General features: G+C 43.7%; 1 protein-coding gene across 1 annotated transcript in view; it reads right to left on the bottom strand.

Annotated features, from left to right (window-relative positions):
* FOXJ3 (forkhead box J3) overlaps positions 1-21,119 on the bottom strand; it is a 97,246-nt gene that overhangs the window by 9,393 nt on the left and 66,734 nt on the right. Inside the window, exons 4-11 of the mRNA XM_044278391.1 lie at positions 20,780-20,854; positions 19,535-19,618; positions 17,754-17,855; positions 13,196-13,324; positions 11,154-11,313; positions 8,355-8,834; positions 5,776-5,865; positions 2,817-3,008 (exon numbers count right to left, since the gene is read on the bottom strand). Coding sequence (XP_044134326.1) covers positions 2,817-3,008; positions 5,776-5,865; positions 8,355-8,834; positions 11,154-11,313; positions 13,196-13,324; positions 17,754-17,855; positions 19,535-19,618; positions 20,780-20,854 — 1,312 coding nt within the window. The remainder of the gene's footprint in view (positions 1-2,816; positions 3,009-5,775; positions 5,866-8,354; positions 8,835-11,153; positions 11,314-13,195; positions 13,325-17,753; positions 17,856-19,534; positions 19,619-20,779; positions 20,855-21,119) is intronic.

Genomic DNA, 21,119 nt, shown 5'->3' with positions numbered 1-21,119 from the left:
CATCGTTAGTGAGTATATTTCGCAGATCCTGGTCCCTCCCTAGAGGCGCTGCTGGCCACGGTAGACAGTTTCGGAACCTACTCTGGGCTTTGAGTTAATTGGGCGAAGTCTAGCCTGTGCCTTGTTGATGAGGTGGACAGGGCGGAGGCATCTCTACTTTCACGATTGGAGGTGGTCGATTGCTTTGTCTACTTGGGGATTCGGGGTAAACAGAGACCCCAGTCAGTTTTATCAACTAAATGCGGTACCTACGATGGAATATATTACATGTAAAATTGTGGCCTGGGAAAACCTGCCTCTATCACTGGTGGGCTGCATAAATAATGTTAAGATGGTATTATTACCTAAACTGCTATATGTCTACAGAGCGACTTCAGCGGAAATTCACAAAACTCACTTCAAGTCCTGCGACTGTTGTGGCTGGCATAGACGACATTTGTAGAGGTGCTTTTAGTGGGTGCGGGTGGCGAGACCTGGTCCCCATATACAGAACAAGCAGCTTAAGAACTCCTCCATTTGCACGACTATGAGTTCTGGCCCCAGAAAGGGGCGAGATACCTTACCCAACTTTATCAAGATGGATTTTTTTGTACTTTTGGAAGTCTCCAACGTCTCCAATGAGACTACAACCTACTTCGTACGAGCTTCTATCGATACCCCCAGTTGAGACACGCCTGTGAGACACGGTTTAACACTCTACCCCTACAGTTGAAATGTGACCCCCTCGAGTCTATCGCTAGGTGGGCACAGCCATGTAAGCCAGTTTCTTCTTTCTATAGGGAGATATTGGGTATGCAGGATTCACCGGCAATCATTTGAGCGTTGGTGCGTGGATATTCCTGACCTAGAAGCCTCTCATCTGAGGGAGCCGAGCTCTGTATGGAGATCTACGGTAACTAGCTCTCGAGACCAGCTCATTCAGATTAAGTGGGTACACAGTGTGTATCTGACCCCAGTACAGCTGTTCCACATGCGTAGACTACTGGATCTTTCATGTTTAAGATGCGGGGAGTCGAGGGGATCGTTGTACCACATGATATGGGATTGTTCCGCTGTGCAGCGGTACTAGGGCCAGATCTGCACTTTTATTCAAACGAGGCTGGGGCTCCCGGGGATCTGCTCTCTTATGGTACGCTTGCTGGGCCTCGTGGTGGACTTAGTCCCCACTAGGTATGACAGACAACTGCTCCGTCTGCTAATGTTTAATGGGAGGAAGACTATTCTCCTAAACTGGAAACCACCTAAGGTCCCTACTCTTGAACAGTGTGTACAACTGATAAATGCTTACCTTCACATGTATAAGTTAACATATACTGCTAGAGGAACTCCGGACCGTTTCGAGAAGATCTGGGGTGTTTGGCTCCATGCATAAAACACTGTTTAGGTATTGACTTGGGTGGGGCTACGGGGTGCTCAGGTGTATGTGAGTGTGAATGGAGTCTGGTGATCGCTCATACTACTGGGTGGGATGCTGCCATGAAACTGACCTACTCATGTGATTTTTTTCGGACTTTACCGCGATACCAAGGGCTAGTACCTTTAATGGATGTCTAATGTTCTTTCTTTTGTTTTCTTACTAACCCAGGTGGGATGTTGTTTTGTAAACAACCAAAATGCGAGAAAAATAAATACTATTAAAAAAATAGGTTCTTTTCAATCAAGAGAGGAGCTGACTGCTGCTGCGCATGCAAGTGGGTGAGGTGAGTATTTTTGTTTGGCTAAAGGAAAACATTACAGCTGGTCACTATGGGGGGGGGGGGGGGGGGGAACACACATTACTAATTCTTGAGGCCACTATGGGAGCCATTATTACAAATAGGGGCCACTATGGGGGCCATTATGCTGGGGGCCATTATGAGGGACATTATGTGTACAAAAAAAAAAAACTTGTGCAAACTGGCCATTAAAGACGGACAGAAAACGGACGCACAAATGGTTGAAAAATTTCCATGAAAAACTGACAGTGTCTTTTTTTATAACGGTTATGTGCATGTAGCCTCAATAGGAAATCATTCAGAAACAGCATTACATTGTCCGCACAGAGCGCTACTCTAGTCTCAGTTTGTCATATTGTTATATCTTGATATTTAGGGTTGTTCCTTAAGCTACTATAACACTGGCGTTTTGGTTTCAGTCTGAGATCCGTTCATGGCTCTCACAAGCGGTCCAAAACTGATCAATTTTTCCCTTAATGCATTCTGAATGGATAAGGATCCGCGTTTTGGTGTCGGTCTGACGAAACTGAGCCAAACTGATCCGTCCTGACACACAATGTAAGTCAATGGGGACGGATCCGTTTTCACTGACAATATGGCACAATAGAAAACAGAACCATCCCTTATTGACTTTCAATGGTGTTCAGGATGGATCACTTTTGGCTATGTTAAAGATAATACAAACGGATCCGGTTGTATTATCTGAATGGATGCGTTTGCGCAGATCCATGACGGATCCGCACCAAACGTGAGTGTGAAAGTAGCCTAAGTTTTATAGCTAAAGGCTCAATGAACAGGGCAAAGAGAAAAGAGGAAATCCCTGGCAAGTGCCACTAAATAAGCTAAAATTAGGTGAGAGCGAACCGTTAACTGATATGGTTGCCTTAGGGGGTTTATATATTATAGATATCAAGGCAATAGATACTTTTTCTAATCCAGATTTGTGGCCATTCAATGAAATCAAAGGCCTTCGAAGCATCCAGACATGCCCAGGACAAATCTATCAGGAACCCTTAAAGAACAGAGGCTTAGTAATGTAACCCTAAGGATGTATTTTATCACTTGTTTTATTTCTGAGCTCCTCCTCTCTGAATTGCTTACCTGTCCCAAGGTGCTGTGTGGGTTTTGTATTATGCATGTTACCATGACATACAGGTGACGGGACATTGCTCTGTGGATGGATGAACCCGGTGTGATTGAAGAATTCGCTGAGCGAGGAACACAGGTCTGCAAGCTGAACCTGATCCAGCGACCAGTTCTTAAGATCCGCTTGTCTCATACTTTCCATTAAACCTGAGTAAGAGGGAGCACATGTGTTATAAAACCTCAGAAAATACCCTCCTCAAGAACGTGACAAAATTCTGGCTTAAGAGCAGCTTCTGATCTACTTCTGTTTTGAGCTCATACTCTGTGAGGGACATTTATGAAGACTTGGGTTCCCAAACGTCAGTCTTCAGATCCCTCTGTGCCAGAGTGAGATGCGCCTAATTTATTAAGAAGCAGATGCCTCTTAATGAAGGCATCGCATATCTGCCACCGGCAGAAACTGAAGTCTATGCCAGCTAGGAGCTCTTTTTAAAATAAATATCTGTCCCACTGGACAACCCCTTGAAATTGGATGTCCACATTTTACCATTATGTAATTTTTTAAGGAATTCTGCAAGAATGGGAAGGGGGGCACCTGTAAAGGAAAGATTACTTACCCGCTCCTTCTCCCCCTGGCTTGCGATACTCTGCTGGGCTCCTTCACTGTAAACATCCGGTTTGACATTGCCGCAGAGCGGTGACCAGATTCCACCTAGATGTTTACAGCAAGGGAGCCCAGCAGAGTATAGCAGGCCGGGAGAAGAAGGAGTAGGGAGCCTGCATCGGGTAGCAGGGGAGTAAGCCTTTACAGGTGCAGCCAAGTGGGGAGTTTGACAACCCCCGATCCATTTTTGCATAACCCCTTTAAGTCCTAAATTCTCCACTGATTAATTTCCTAAAATCTGTTTATAGTGTTAAGACCTCAGTTTTCCCAGACACAAGGCTCCAAATCTCTTTCAAAGACATGAATTAAATAGATTACATGCTATATACCAGCACCCACCACTAGATGGGGCTTTCTGCGTTCTATCTCGGGCTCTGTTCACATCTCGGTATAAAAGGAAAAAAGTATGCAGTGCTGGATCAATGATGCCAGACATGGTGATGCTGTAATTTATAACGCGGGCCACTGCTTTGACAGAAAGACAGTGCTGTGCAGATGTGAACAGAAACCTATGATTGAGTTTAATGGTAGCGTGCAGCAAACTCCCCCTAGTGGAGATTCTAGAACAGGATTTCTCAACGCCGGTCCTCGGGACCCACCTACCGGTCAGGATTTGAGAATATCCCACAGAATGAATACCTGTGGTAAGTCCTGATGCATGGACATTAGATCACCTGCTCAATACTAAGGAAAACATGACTGGTGGGTAGGTCCCGAGGACCGGAGTTGAGAAACCTGTTCTAGAAAGACATCACGGAAAGAACTGAGGTAACTTGTAAGTGTCCACTTCTATGTCGCTCTGGAGCTACAACCTAAATTATAACAATGTGCTGCATGTGCCAAGGGCTAGGGCCCCAGAGATGTTGGCCCCCTAATAAAACACACATTTCATGTAACCAAGCATGAGCACATCCTGCTCAGAGGAGCGGAGAGCCCCTTTAACGGTTACAGAACTTCTTTTGCATACGTGGTTTATATTTAAGCCGATTCAGGATCCTTTCCCACTCACACTGGGAGACCAGCAGTGCTGGAAAATGGTCTCGCTCACTTCTACATGATTTGCAGCACAGAACTTTGGAGAACTGTCTTAGATCACACTTACATACCTTTTCATATGGGAAGGATGAGCAAATGTCTGTGGAAACCTTAGCAGGATAAACGGGGAAGTTGTAAATTCGAGATCCCACCATAGGTTTACCTAGTACATAAATCAGCAGTGGACTCCAGGAGAGCGAACATCTTATATACAGATGTCGGAGCAGCTTTTGTATCTGTGCGGTTTTTTTATGGACGCTTCACAAGACCTGAACTTTTAGTCTGCCAAATCTCAAAGAAGCAGCAGCAGACACTGCGGTTAATTCCTGGGACTCTGCTCCTGGTCCAGAGACGCAGCGCCATAAATTGCACACTGGTTTGGATTACAAATGGACAACAGATGCATATGGAAGAGCGCTGAGGAAGCCTCAGACTTGTGAGCTGAACAAACACCTTTCAGGAATACACATTAAGGGGGAGTTTTTGAAGTCTTGGTTTGTGCTGCCGTAATTTGCACCAACTTTATCGAACATCTTTACACATGGCACTTTTGTCTAGAGTTCATGCACCTAGTTAACACAGCTGCCCACTATTCCAGTGCATCAAATCGTTAAAGTCACCATTATATTTGGTGCAACAATGGTGTACACCAAAATTAGCAAATTTTTTTTCTCCACCGGAATTCTGCCAGAAAATGAAACATTTCTCTTTATGTGAGTGCTCAGGAAAGCAAGGACTAGAAACTCAGATTTTGGATTAGAAGAAAAAGGGTCTTCTGCAGAAACAGCGCCTGCCACTCTTGACAAAGTGCTATGTCTGATATTGCAGTTCAGCCCTATTCACATGACTGAAGATGACGCTACTCACTAAATGATAATTACCGCTGAGATCAGAGGACATTCCCTCACAGGACGGTCATCTTGACCAAGGCAAATTATGGGAACCAAGCTGTCATCCACAACTTCATTCAGTTGATGCCCAGATAAGACTGGGGCTCCTCGGAGAGACAGGGTCGCCCATGTGGCACAGTGAAATTCCGGTATTACCATGGCTCACGCTCAGTCTCTAGAAAATTCGTTTGAAAAATTACAAGAATCCAAACATGGTCCGAATTCTTGCAATCGTCACAAGCCTCCTGCAAATTTTTCCATCACGGAAATAACTGAGGTAACTTGTAAGTGTCCACTTCTATGTCGCTCTTGAGCTCCAACCTAAATTATAACAATGTGCTACATGGGGTGTCCTGAACACCCCTTTCTATACATATACATGTACCTTGAAACTGGGAGAGATCCACCTCCGACCAGTTGGCACTGCTGGCAATGCGGCAGCTTTCTTTGAGCATGTCTAGAGTTGAGTACCAGTCTGAGGAAGAAAAGTGAAGAAGAACTCAGTTTCCTTAGTCATGTGCAGATACATCGCCACTACTACTTTCTGACTACACAGCGCTGACACCCAGGAGTCTGTGTATGCTCAGTAAGTGCCCTCCCTGGAGCTGAACTGCGGCCATTTCACCAGTAAATTAAATACAGAAGCTCTTGTCGATCAGCTTTCATAAATCATTTTTACGACAACTTCCACCATGTCCCACGCCAGTGGCTCGTATCGATGGTAGGCTCATCATTGCCCACGTCCATACAATAAACAGTGTCACGATCGTTTCGGCCAAGAACAGCAAAACCATTTAATTCTCTTGAACCATTTAATTCTCTTGAACAGAATCCCAGATTCTGTTTCACATCAGACAGAATGTGCTCCTTAATCTTGTAATCTCAATTAAATAAGGACTACGAACAGAAAATGAAAAACCAGGACAAAATCACAAATGATTCTTACCCATGCAGAACTAAACAGCTTCTTTACATGACACCATGGAAGTAATACCTTAGCAAGTTTATAGATCCATGCAACCTACTGATTCCAAAAGACTGCTCTACTTAGTATATAGACCGTCACACTAGGTCCCAGGATCTTGTATAGTGGTCCCTTTAATGAAATCAAGCTCAAAAGGATAGGTTCACCTATGCAATAATTTTAATTGCTCCTATGTATGTAAGAAAACTAAAAGAAATCAGTTTGGCAAATAGTCTAAGTGCATATAGTTCCACACAGACTACACGCAAACCATGTTTAGACTGATGCGTCAGTCATGTGTCAATTTTTTCTATCTGCCCACAGACAGCAGAAGAGTGAGACAAGACTGCAGGGTCAGACTACGTATATTGTTTGTCGTCTGTAACCATGGAGACACAAAGCTCTGCTTAGGATCTGTATACCCAAAAGATTATTTTTAAATCAAGAATATTTGCAAAGTTGTTCGTTTGTTTTTTAGTTTTCTTAATTATGATGTATTTGAGCAATAAAATGCAGCAAATTAGATATATATTTTTTTTTTTTACCAATTGCAGGGACAGTTATAATACTAAAAAAACAACACTGACATGGAAACGGATCTAGGAATTTTAGTGAACAGCAAACTAAGCTGTAAAAACCAGTGTCAGGCAGCTGCTGCCAAGGCCAATAAGATAATGGGTTGCATCAAAAGGGGCATAGATGCCTGTGATGAGAACATAGTCCTACCACTATACAAATCATTAGTCAGACCACACATGGAGTACTGTGTACAGTTCTGGGCTCCTGTAAACAAGGCAGACATAGCAGAGCTGGAGAGGGTTCAGAGGAGGGCAACTAAAGTAATAACTGGAATGGGGCAACTACAGTACCCTGGATGATTATCAGAATTAGGGTTATTCACTTTAGAAAAAAAGACGACTGAGGGGAGATCTAATTTCTATGTATAAATATATCAGGGGTCAGTACAGAGATCTATCCAGTCATCTGTTTATCCCCAGGACTGTGATGAGGGGACATCCTCTGCGTCTGGAGGAAAGAAGGTTTGTACACAAACATAGAAGAGGATTCTTTACGGTAAGAGCCGTGAGACTATGGAACTCTCTGCCTGAGGAGGTGGTGATGGTGAGTACAATAAAAGAGTTCAAGAGGGGCCTGGATGTATTTCTGGAGTGTAATAATATTACAGGCTATAGCTACTAGAGAGGGGTCGTTGATCCAGGGAGTTATTCTGATTGCCCGATTGGAGTCGGAAAGGAATTTTTTTCCCCTTAAGTGGGGAAAATTGGCTTCTACCTCATTTTTTTTTTTTGCCTTCCTCTGGATCAACTTGCAGGATAACAGGCTGAACTGGATGGATAGATGTCTTTTTTTGGCCTTATGTACTATGTTACTAAAAACAATAAAACAACTGTACTAACTGCACCGAACCCCCTCTGTTTCTTACTCCTCTCCGTCCCTGCAGCCTTGATGTCATGTTTTGGCTTCAGCAATGATGTGCCCGAACACTTTATGTGATGGCTGCCACCAATCACTGGCCTCAGCAGTACACGGCATGACACCACCAAATGCCTGCAGTGGAGGCATACGGGCAGATCATCGCTGCTGTTAGACCCACAAAGCCCAGTGAGTGTCGCATCTCACAGATACCATAAAAAAATCCCCTTTAATAAAACTTACGGTAAGTACAAACAGAAGTCCTGTCCGAAGACTTGTGACCAATAACACCTTGCACACTCCTGCATACAGTGTGTAATGGATATTCATAGGGAGCCCAAAAGATGGGCTAAAAACCCCAAGTTTTGGCCCTCTTTGAAGGGAAGAGCAACATGCAATCTCTGTCAGCAAAGTCTGAACCTGCAAATTAAGGTTCCTTCTGCCACAGACAGAGATGAGAAATAGGGGGCGTCAGCTCTTTCCTTGGCTCTTCCTATTCTCAGTGGCATCTTTTCAATAGCATACCTTCTATTAAGTATCAAGAATATGCAAGAAATGGTTCTTACCTGAATTACAAGGTAGCTGCTGCTGGGTTAGAGAGGTCTGATGTGCAAGAGGTTGGTGCTGATGATTCGGGTGGTGCTGTTGATTCGGGTGGTGCTGTATATGCTGGTGTTGGGCAGAGTGCTGAGCGGTGTGCTGCGCATGGTGCGGTGAATGCTGGGCAGGGTGAGTAGCGCGTTGCTGCGGTTGGTGTGGAGCTTGTTGGTGACAGTGAGATGTGTGCTGGTTGGGGTGCTGATGATGTACTACAGTGTGATGTATGTGTGGTGACTGCTGGGACTGCTGTGTGTGGATGGGAGCGTGGGACATGTGCACTTGTCCCATAGAGTCACCCACAGTTGTGCCAAGATTACTTGCATGGCTATTTGTCAGGTTATTTTGGCTACCGTGCTGCTGAGAACTCATTGTGCTACTAGGGGAGTGCTGATAAGAGCAGGGTGAATGTGTCTGCTGGGAGGATTCTGACTGGAGATTCATCAGTCCTGGAGAAATAGGGGGAAATAAAAAAAGTATGATTATGTCCGAACATTATCACAAGGCAGCAAGCCTTTACTTGTCGCTGAACAACGCTTTGCTATATTAGGATGTAAGGTAGATTAAAAGGGGGTCCATCATCACTCCTCACATGTCTGCGCTAGGAAATAACTGCATCTTTTCTTTAAAATCTGCATTGTGTTGTTTGGAGGCTCTGGGCATCAGCAGTTATGTCACATTTGATGACAAAATCTAACAGATAGTAGCACTGCGTTGTGGCTTCTGTTATTAATGGAACAAAGCCGAAAAATATCAGACCACCAGTCATTAAAGGATTTTCCAAATATATGAGCAGCAAAAGGCAGGTGTTGAGTAGAAATACTTCTCAAATTTCATTTGAGTTGATAACTGAGTACTGTAAAAAAGGTGCATATCTGTAATATAACCATGTGCCACTGTCAGCCTCCAGCTCTACATGATCTTCTGTGCATACAGAGATATAGGAGGGCCTTTAGCGCATATCTACAACTAAGAGTGTCGATATATGTATGGCCTTCACCCAGAGACATATTGTTTGAGGAAAGGAGAGGTGGGGGGGGGGGGGGGGGGATTTATCAAAAGTGTCTAAACACTGACTTTATTGTCCATAGCAACCAGTACACATCAGTTGAAAGGAGTATTTCCAATGTTGACATTTATGAAATATCTGGAGAATATGTTAAATTTCTGATAGATTTGGGTCTCTCCTCTGAAGGATAGAGGATCCCCGACCTGCTTGGCTACACATCCAGGTGGAGAATGAATGGAATGACGGCCGTGAACCCTCGCTGCTCTCTATATTCACTTTTATGAAAGTAATGGAAACATCCCACCACTAACTGTGCTGTTTCCATAACTCCTAAAGAAGTGAGTGGAGAAAGCCCCAAACATAGGCGGACATCTCTGAATTTCTTTTCTGCCCAGGGATAGCTGCGGAGGCCTCACTGGATTCCCAATGTTCACATAGGTGTGGGTCACACAGGTGCCCATCTATCAGACATTTATAGCATATCCTGTGGATAAAACTAGGGCTAGGGTTACAAGCCAATTTGTGGTTGAGCGAAGAACACAATGTCCTGCTGCTAAAATTGCAACTAATGAGAGAGAGTATCTGGTTGTACGGATATCCAGCAGGCTTGGATTTCTGCCATGTCGCAGCAACTTTCAGATCATGACATGACCACATTCACTATCATTAGTAGCGATGTTGTAGCAGGAAAAGCCACATGTCATACGAACCAAAAAAGCCACCTAAGGCTATTGCTCTGCTTCTATAAGACTCCTTTCACACGGGCGAGCTTTCCACGCGGGTGCAATGCGTGAGGTGAATGCATTGCACCCGCACTGAATCCGGACCCATTCTTTTATATGGGGCTGTGCACATGAGCGCATCACTTGTGCGTTGCGTGAAAATCGCAGCATGCTCTATATTGTGCGTTTTCCATGCAACGCAGGCCCCATAGAAGTGAATAGGGCTGCGTGAAAATCGCAAGCATCCGCAAGCAAGTGCGGATGCGGTGCGATTTTGACGCATGGTTGCTAAGATGACAGTCTATTCACTGTATTATTTTCCCTTATAACATGGTTATAAGGGAAAATAATAGCATTCTTTAATACAGAATGCTTAGTAGAAGGTCAATTGAGGGTTAAAAAATAAAAATAATTAACTCACCTCCTCCTCTTGATCACGTAGTTGCCAATCTCTTCTTACTTCTTTAATCATGAGCTGCCGGCTAAAGGACCTGTGGTGACGTCACATCACATGGTCCAATCACATGGTCCATCACAGTGGTGATTGACCATGTGATTGGACCATGTAATGAGCTCAGTGACGTCACCACAGGTCCTTTGACAGGTCCTAAAGAAAGAACAGGAGGCCGGCAGCTACACGATCAATTGGAGGAGATGAGTTAATTTGTTTTTTTAAAAAATTAACCCTCAATTGACCTTGTACTAAGAATTCTGTATTAAAGAATGCTATTATTTTCCCTTATAACCATGTTATAATGGAAAATAATTACATCTACCACAACACCGAACCCAAACCTGAACTTCAGTGAAGAAGTTTGGGTCTGGGTACCACATTCAGTTTTTTATCACGCTCGTGCAAAACGGATTGCACCCGCACGATAAAAACTGAACGGAACGCAATCAAAACTGACTGCAATTGCGTACCTACTCGCGCGGGTTTGCCACAATGCACCCCGGACCTAATCCGGACACGATCGTCTGCAAGGGGCCTAAGGAATCAGAAGGTGCCCAAGGCTCAATCCTCCTAACCTACGTACCTTGACTTATTGACTGAGCAAATACATTCTTGTATAGGCTTCGAAATGAATCACTGAGATCTTCAAAGTTATATTCAGAGAACAGTTTTTCTCGCTCCGGGGTGTTGTACTGTGACTGCTGCGTTAATGTTGGAGCGGGTTGCTCGGGATGGCTCGGTACCTAGGATTGAATGAGAGAACACATTTTAATGGGTCAAATAGGAATGGTGTGCTTTCTGATTTTTCAGGAAGTTCAATATAGTTATCTAGAAATTGTAGAGGGACAAGTGATGGAGCAGCAGGATGGGGTCTGTTTTTAATACAGGATGCCTTCTTACATAGCTGCATAGTTGGCGAGGTTGAACATAAAGAAAGACACAGACCCATCAAGTCTATATACCAGGGGAGGAACCAGAAGTAATCCTGAGCCCTATTAACACTTCCATTACCAAACATTAAAGTGCAAAGCTACCCAAGGCTGACTTTAGCTTTAGGAGGAATTAAGTCTACTTTCACATCTGTGTTTAACTTTTCTGGTAATGAGATCCGGCAGAGGATCTCAATACCGGAGAAAAACGCTTCCATTTTGTCCCCATTTATTGTCAATGCGGACAAAACTGAACAGAACAGAGAGCACCAGAATGCACTCCCTTTGTTTGGTTGCGTTCCCATACAGAACAGAAAACTGTTGCAAGCAGCGGTTTTCTGTCCGGCATGGGATATGGAGCAAAACGGATCCAGCATGACACACAATGCAAGTCAATGGTGCCGGATCAGTTTTCTCAGACACAATAAAAAAAACTGATCCCGCGCCCATTGACTTCCAATGGTTTTAATGCCGGATCTGTCATTGCCATTTCAAAAATTAATACAACCGGATCAGTTTATAATAGGTGCAGCTGGTTGTATTTTCTAGATGAAAATGTTTTTTGCTGATCCCTGCCGGATCAGGCAAAAACATTAATGTGAAAGTAGCCTTACATGTAGATCCTACACTCATTGATTGACTCGGAGTGAAGCCTATTTTTGCATAGTTTTCAGGGATGACGGACAACACTGTCACATCTCAACCCTAGGGATGAGGGAACTTCATGTTTTGAAGTTTGGGTTTAACGGAATCCAGAATGGAATTCAGGCTATTACAGAACATAATTGAATTCTATGATGGCATTCACCACGGAAGCATTTAAGAGGCACTGCGTTTTGCATTCCATCATAATAGAAGTCTATGGGCAGCATAACAGAAACCGTCCGGATGCGTTGTGCTGCCCTTAGACTTCTAATATGACAATGCAAAACTGAGTACTTCTTAAAGGCTTCTGTTGTGAATGCCATCATAGAATTCAGTTATGTTCTGTAATAACGGAATCCTGAATGGAATTCAGGCTAAACCCAAACGTCATCCCTACTCAACCCCACTTTCTAGATACTGTCTGTTAACAAATGGCAGCCCATGCATCAAAAACCAATAGAGACCTGTAGAAATGTCCATACCCAGCTGCCACATCTCAGTTGGCAGTAAGGCTCCTTTTACACATATAGATGATCTGGCAGATTATCGAGGACGATACAGATGCTCGTGATATCTGGCAGATCATTTACATAGTGTAAAATACTCCGCCATATGATGACGACAAGCGATTGATATAGTGATCATTTGTCCCCATAGGAAATCATTGTTCCTGAGCACCAGATTGACAGAATGATCTGCTGCACAGGAACAATGATTTTCGGTGCAGGCAGAATGACACGATCACCTGATTAACGCGTTTCGGCTCTACTGTGTCTACTGCTTATTTTGAATGTATCCAGATGATTCTTGGGGTTAGTTTGATACCCAAAGTTTTCAGTGTTTGTAATACAACTGAAAAATATAATAAAGCAGTTATTAAGGTCTACTAACAACCTTACATTTCTACGCATGGTAAAAAAAAGTAATTGTAATAAAGATGTTACCTGTCCACATGTATCATAGCATTGCATCTTTACATGCAGTCACAGCATCATCCCCTACCCATTATATTACACTTCGTTAGGAGGGGCTGACTATTAGATGTACTCACTGGGGTATAGCTGTGCACACTGCCAACACTGTTCAAGTTTAAGGATGACACACTCTGGTCAGAAAGGCTGTTGTTAAGGCTACTTCGAGGACTGTCATTGCCATCCTGACTTGTGTTGTATAAAGTTACCTAAAATGAAAAAAAAAAAAAACATTATATATATATATATATATATATATATATATATATATATATATATATATATATATATATATATTTATTACCATTAGACAATATCAGCCCAGTAGTCTGCAGCTCGTCAGTCCTCATCTATCAAGAGGTCAAGAAATCTATTCTATGGCCTTAGGGAAGGCTGGGTGACAACAAAGCACACAGCCATCGTAACTATCCCAAGTGCTGTCACAGAAACAGAACCTGAATTAAAACCACCCACAGACAGGGTTGGTTCAGATGAACAATCCCACGGATGAATGAACGATCCCACTGTAGCCAATAATTCTCGTGTGTATGGCTGGCTCTAGCGCATAATTAGGCAAATTGTCATTGAAGGGGTTGTCTCACTTCAATAAGTGGCATTTATCATGTAGAGGAAGTTATTACAAGCCACTGACTAATGTATGGTCATTATCCATATTGCTTCCTTTGCTGGCTGCATTCATTTTTCCATCACATTATACATTGCTTGTTTCCATGGTTACAGACCACCCTGCAATCCATCAGTGTGGTCGCGCTTGCACAATATAGGAAAAAGCACTAGCCTATGTGAAACTGAGCCAAACTGATGCGTCCTGGCACACAATGTAAGTCAATGGGGACACAATCTGGCACAATAGAAAACGGATCCGTCCTGGCTATGTTAAAGATAATACAAACAGATCCGTTTTGAACGAATGCAGATGGTTGCATTATCTGAACGGATCCGCACAAAATGCGAGTGTGAAAGTAGCCCAACTTTCTCTACATGATAAATGCCATTTGCTGAAGTGAGAGAACCCCTTTAAGGATTCTGGAAACGTTAAAGTGATGAGACATGGCTTCATCCAGTTTTCCAGAACTGTGCCCCTTACGTAAAAGGGAAAAGTTTGCTTTCAACACAAAGCAGTAGGAAAGGAATTTAAGAGATCATCAGGTTGCAGAAAAAAAAAAGTTCCTTTAAATCCTATGCCTGTTAATGGAAGCTTAGGCAGGGTACTGGCTCTCCTCAAAGGGGTTCTCCAGGAATTAAGAAAATTAAAATAATTAAATATTACTTTATTATAAACATATTTCCAAATACCTTTTATTAGTTATAATGTTTGTTTGTTTTTTGTCTAGGGAGCAATCATAAGGAGAAATAAAATGGCCGCCATCCTATTAGTGCACACAAAACCTGTCCTAATCACACAGCAGGACAAGTTACTTCACAACACTGAGCGAAAGAGATGCCTCACCCTTCTCTCCTACAGGTCAGTGATTATGATCCTGAATACTACTTATAAGATTTTCAGATGAATCTTTGTGGGGAATGGAGTTCATGAGGGGACATGAAGTACAGAGAGAGTAGTGGGGGTGTGGTAATGAGCTGTAGCACTTGTATGAAGTCTTCATTACCACAGTCGGTCCTGTCCGTGCTCTCTGTACTAAAGGTCTCCTCATGAATTCCATTCCCACAAAGATTCGACTGAAGTTCAGCCATATTTAGGATCATAATCCCTGACAAGTAAGAGAGGAGGAGGAGTCTCTTTAGCTCAGTGTTGGGAAGTAACTTGTCCTCCTGTGTGATTAAGACAGGTTTTGTGTGTACTAATAAGACGGCGGCCATTTAATTTCTCCTAATGATGGCTCCCTAGACAAAACAAGCCATTATAACTAATAAGTTATATGGGAATGTTTTTATAATAAAACAAAATTTAAGTATTTTCAATTTATTTTTTACTCCTGGAGAACCCCTTTAAAAGAAACCAGCTGTGTATGGAGACCTACTGGCAATGCTCCATGGGAAAATAATATAGACAGAGGTATTTCCCAGGGAAAGAGAACCATCTCGCTAGCGCCACCTTGTGAAAGTGGATCCCTACGAGTCAAAGTCCAATTTTTTTAAAAGCCTTGGGACGTGACAAGGGAAAATAGCCAAGCCAGTCTGAGGATGGATATTTGGCTTCCCCATCTTTCCTGGTCATCCCTCAAGGCTTCTTAAAAGTTGAACTTTCATGCATAGAGTGCTACTTCCAAAATGTGGCGCTAGCGAGATAGTTCTCTTTCCCTGGGAGATACATCTTTACACCAAACATACAGAAGAGCTGGACAGCAGCTGCTCTAATGGGTCAAGCTTAGGTGGTGGCTCCCTCAGTTTTTATCAATGGCCACAGAGGAGCAGCCTTATCTACTTCGATAGGCAACAATCCTGCTGTATTCAGCAGAGTGATTCAAGAGTCGCCCACAGAGTCTTAGAGTATTTTTATATTTTTTTTAAATGCTTCCTCACCCATAATTTTAAGCAACTCTCAGCATTTCTGTCCGGTTCAGTTTTTCAATACAAGGCCCAGATGATGTGACCTGTAAGCTGCCACCAGGGCAGACACTGGGCGGCTCAGGAACATCGCTGCTCTTCCACAAAAAGCTTATAACGCCCCATACATATTATATATATACAAATATTACAAAATGATGACTTGGAACAGCATAAAACCTCCTTTATAGCTAAATTCTCACCCAATCGGATCACATGTAAAGCGCTCATGTTTAGGAGATACAACATACCTAGGGTGCAGTATAAGGTCACCTTAGTCTCATAATAGACAGTGATATAACCAGTGTCTCCCCAGCTATTACAAAACTAGAACTACGATTTTTCCCTTGACACATCCACAGATTTAAATGGCTAAATTCTGGATGCCTGGGGCCACCACTAGGGGGATCTTTTTGAAGGCTGATTTCACAAACCCTATTGAAATATATAATACATTTTTCTTAACTGAGTTTCTAGGAACATGACCCCCAGACCCTCGAGTTTCTACCGCAGACCCGTACCCCGATTTAATAGACTTTCCACGCCGAAACCGCATTGAGATTTATTTATTTAATTACATAATGGGGATTTCATACGGTTGCCATATGAATTGCAGCTCAGATTTTAATTGAAAACAACAGGTGGTAGAATACACACAGTTTTCAAATGGATTCCAACACAGAACTAAGGTTGAGCGGGATACCGGTGTCAGTGATATACCGCGGTATTAAGAAACAGCGATATGGCGATATCGCTGTTTCCCGATAACTGCTGTATTTTGTGACGTCATAGAAGCTGTTACATGTGCGCTGACAGCTTCTAAATCTGTGTCCGCCCGCCCCTGCATCCTGCATAACAGTACTCCTAACCACATTACTGCCCGCAGCGGCTGCCCTGCTCCTCCTAGCTCCCCATATTCATGTCTCCGACCACCGATGTCTGAATCGGATAACAGCAGAGGCGAGCACAACAGCCAGGCGGGAAAAGTCACAACAGCCAGACGAGACCTTAAACATAGAATAGAACTGGCCCGGGTGTCATACATAAAAGGTTCTGGCTGTCTGTCTGTCTTCTGTGGCCTGGTCTTTCCTTCCTGCCTGCAAGCTGCAGTCTGCACACTGATCTATAATAGCAGGCATTAGGGAATAATGAGTCCTCGTGAGTCCCCCATACATGGGCAACATGACATTATTATACTGAGGGGGAGGGTCAAAACTTGTTCATACAGTGTAACGTCTCCTTGTGGCTGCCCCCATACAGTGTAACGTCTCTCCTTGTGGCTGCCCCCATACAGTATAATGTCTCCTAGTGGCTGCCCCCACACAGTATAATGTCTCCTTCTGGCTGCCCCCACACAGTATAATGTCTCCTTCTGGCTGCCCCCACACAGTATAATGTCTCCTTCTGGCTGCCCCCACACAGTATAATGTCTCCTTCTGGCTGCCCCCACACAGTATAATGTCTCCTTCTGGCTGCCCCCACACAGTATAATGTCTCCTTCTGGCTGCCCCCACACAGTATAATGTCTCCTTCTGGCTGCCCCCACACAGTATAATGTCTCCTTCTGGCTGCCCCCACACAGTATAATGTCTCCTTCTGGCTGCCCCCATACAGTATAATGTCTCCATCTGGCTGCCCCCATACAGTATAATGTCACCTTGTGTTTTTTCTTTTAAATAGGTATTTATTGCGACATATATCGTTATCGCGATAAATTTCTTAATATCGTTAGAATATTTTGAGGTTGCCCAACCCTACACAGAACACGTGCCAAAATCTGTGTGGAACATCAGCTGTGTAAACATGCCCTAGGAAAGGCTGCAGGAGGCCAGAAGTTTACCGATTATCTCGATCAGCTCTGTATCAGAAAGGGCTGAGCTCCAACCTCATACAAAGAAATATTCTAAAGAAATATTCAGATCACATCAGTCCAGCTGTGAGATGTAATCAACTGGAGAGTCACGAATCAATTAACGCCTGCCGTTAATACACAAGAGGCAGTAGGATTAGTTGCACTCACGTCCTTATTTCTGTAGATTAGTCTGCTCAGTGCAGTTCAGCGAGCAGCGCTTCAACTCACTGATATCTAGCGGTAAAGATGACACTTACCTTGTTAGTCACAGTGTTGATAGCCAGGCTTGGAGAGGCACTTCCAGAGATTATACAATCCATTCCCAAGGAGTCGGAATCTATACTGTATGGTGTAGAGGCCTGAAAAGAGGAAAGAAAACCAAAATATAGCTGCTATTCTTTATTTTACACCAGTAAAATACCTTTAAAGGGAGTCTGCCACCACCAGCGAACAGTTTGTAATTCTTTGAGTTGCAGTGTAGCTCTCCTATTGTGATTTTCAAATATATCTTTATGTCCTGCAACTTCTTCTTTTGACCCCTAAAAACAGGTTTTTATTTATATTTAAAAAAAGGGTTTTTATAATTATGCTAATGAGAAATTAAAGTGTCCAAGGGGCTGTACTTATACCTAAAAGGAGCCCAGCTGCGCCCATCAGAGTGACGCCGCGTTCCTCCCCTCTTCTCTTCACGTCCTAGTCACGTCAAATCTTGCGAAGGCATTGGCTTCTTCAGCTGAACTGCTCATGTGCCAGTAGTATGTGCAGTTCGGTTGATCCAGAACTGGCCATCTTACCGTCACATGCAGTTCAGGTGAAGAAGCCGATGCCCACAGAAATGCACAGACATGAAGTAGATGTGCGCCTGCGCGAGATTAGAGGTGGCACTGTGATGAAATCAAGGAGGTTAGGCGAGGAGGTGGAGAGCAGAAGAGGAGGGGCGGAACAGGGCTCCTTTATGTACAAGTACAGCCCTTTGGGCTCTTTTATTCCTAATAAGCATAATTATAAAAGCCTATTTTTGGGGATCCAAAAAAATATAAAATAAAAAAAGGGAAAAGGACATAATGATAATCACAATAGAACAGTTAAACTACAATGAGGCAAAGAGTGAAAAACTGTCGCAGGTGGTGACCTGTCACTTCGAACATCGTGTCTGATCAGCCGCCATAATGTTAAGCCCCTTGCAGACGAGCGTGTCCAGATTAGGTCCGGATGCGTTGCGTCTATGATCAGAGAAAATAGTGCGAGTAGGTACACAATCGGTCAGTTTTTATCGCGCAAGTTCGGGTTTGGGATCAGTGTTCTGTATATTTTATTATTTTCCATTTCATCTGCACAGCCCCATTGAAGTGAATGAGTCCGGATTCAGTGCGGGTGCAATGCATTCACCTCACGCATTGCACCCGCGTGGAATTCTCGCCCGTGTGAAAAGGGCCTTATAGAGCAGGAGGAGCTGAGCAGACTGATAACAGTCTTCTGGGAAAAGATCCAGTATACCTTGTAAATTAATCCTGTAATTCTCGCATACACCAAGCTCGGGATCCCAGAGAGCAATCAGTGCCTGACAGCTCTCTACCTGCATTCTTATACAGAGAAGGCTGTCAATCTCCGAGCAGGACCGCCTAGATTTTTAATGAGCAGGGATTTCAAAGAGTTACAAGTCAGCTGAGCGAGTGTTCAAGAGCTAACGGCAGACTTCTGTGTGCCGCATATGTGATCGGACAGATTGGAAAATGTTGTCCTTATTGGCTGAAAATTGCATGTGTATGGTGTGATCAGCCAAATTCAGCCGATTGCTTGCCACTGTGCTGATGGACCAGGGCAGGGAGTACATTTAAAAAAAAAATAAAAAGCAGACTCCCTGGTCAGCCAATTTAGTCTGACATGTTGCTGGAGGAATCGTCCATACAATATTACACCGATACTGACCACCACTGCTATGACTTATTTCCCCAGCATTCACTAATGCTCTGTGGAGAAGCAGCGCATACAGTGTAGCTACACCTCGCCTAATATACCCATACAGAACTATACATACCCGCTCTCCAGATCGCGGCCTCTTTTTTGGCCGTGCTGGCAGCGCATCCTCCTTTGGATTTGTGTCTATTGCCCAATAGGAACCCTACAAATAACAAAGAACACATGATATGTTAACTTCATTCACCGGTGGCAGTGCTAACAGTACATTTCTGATAGGGGGATTTGCCACAGCTACAGTCCAGTGAAGACTCCTACTGCTCGTCACGTTTATTCAGGCAATGGGAGGATAAGCAGGGAAAAAGTAATGCTGCATTTACTGTATATGCAGAGATCAGCACATTCCTTCCCTACACTTGCCTGCTTGTTAGTGGAGGTGAGGAGCTGTATTTTCACGCAGCGATCACCTCCACTGTACGAGGAGAGGCGATGGCTACGATCTGCTGCCCAGAAACTATAGACTGGCAGATTATTAGGAATGAGCATTCGTAGGAAAGTTCATCCTCTGACAATTGGGCCGTGCCTTAATGGCCAAATGAAACAGCGGGTTTTACAGTGGTATTTTGGTGTGGACAGCCGCAAGGAAATTCTGCCGAAAACCCACCTGTGGCTGTGTCCTTTCTGCATCCAATACATCTCAATGGGAGGCAGCACTGAGGACTGCGGAGGGGCGGCTTATAGCCACGGTCACACTCAGAAGGGACAAGTCCTTTCTCAGCACAGCAGAGTCTATAAGCCGCCACGCCGCGATGCTCAGGGCTGCCTCCCATTGGGATGTATTGGATGCAGCCAGTTGGCAGATTTTCAGGCAGAATTTCATGGCTGTCCACAGCAATGTTCCGCTTTAAAATCCACCGTGTGAACGGGCCCTAGTACTCCAGGCAAAAGCCGAAAACGAAGTGGAAGCTCCCACAACAGTTCCAAAGCTTTTACAGTGTGCCCCTATACAGGTTTCTGGAGGGAGATCATGACAACTTCAAATAGAGACCAAGCAACAGGAGTAGTCATGGATCATGGGCCATGAATTCTGGGACTGCGGTCATGCCTTTGCTCCAGGCAATAGCTGTATATCCAGAAACAAAATATAGAGGTCATGTACATCAGTTTTTTGGTTGGACTGTTCCTTAAAAAATAAACTGTAATACGTGGCCCTTTAAAATGTTCCTGTGGCTCCTTGCCACACTGATGTCTATAATGATACTGCATGCAACTGACGGTCAAACCCCATTTTCTGCCTCTGGAAAGCTATAGAAGAGGCTGTAACATCCCTGGCCCTCACTATACACGGCAGGTCTGTGAACGTTACCTTTCCAGGGTCATCCTTGGACCGAGGCACTTTCAGAAAGCACTTATTCAATGACAGGTTGTGTCGTATAGAGTTCTGCAGACAAAAAAGAAAAGAAATGTGAAGAGTCAGCAGTCTGCTGGGAATTACAAGATGATCCGTTGTGTTCTGCACTGGGAAAGAGCATTTTCTCACAATGAATTTCTACATAAAGGCCAAGTCCAGACATTTTTTTGTATTATTTCACATGAATATAAACTAAAAAAATAAAAGAAACTTTGTAATAAGTCTTAATTAAAAATGTCCTATTGCTTTGCTTCTACAGCTCCTTTGCGGATTATGAATCCCCATGGTAACAGAC

Source organism: Bufo gargarizans, chromosome 2, assembly GCF_014858855.1.
Source record: "Bufo gargarizans isolate SCDJY-AF-19 chromosome 2, ASM1485885v1, whole genome shotgun sequence".
NCBI classification, from domain to species: domain Eukaryota; kingdom Metazoa; phylum Chordata; class Amphibia; order Anura; family Bufonidae; genus Bufo; species Bufo gargarizans.
This window is presented reverse-complemented; position numbering and strand designations above follow the sequence as displayed.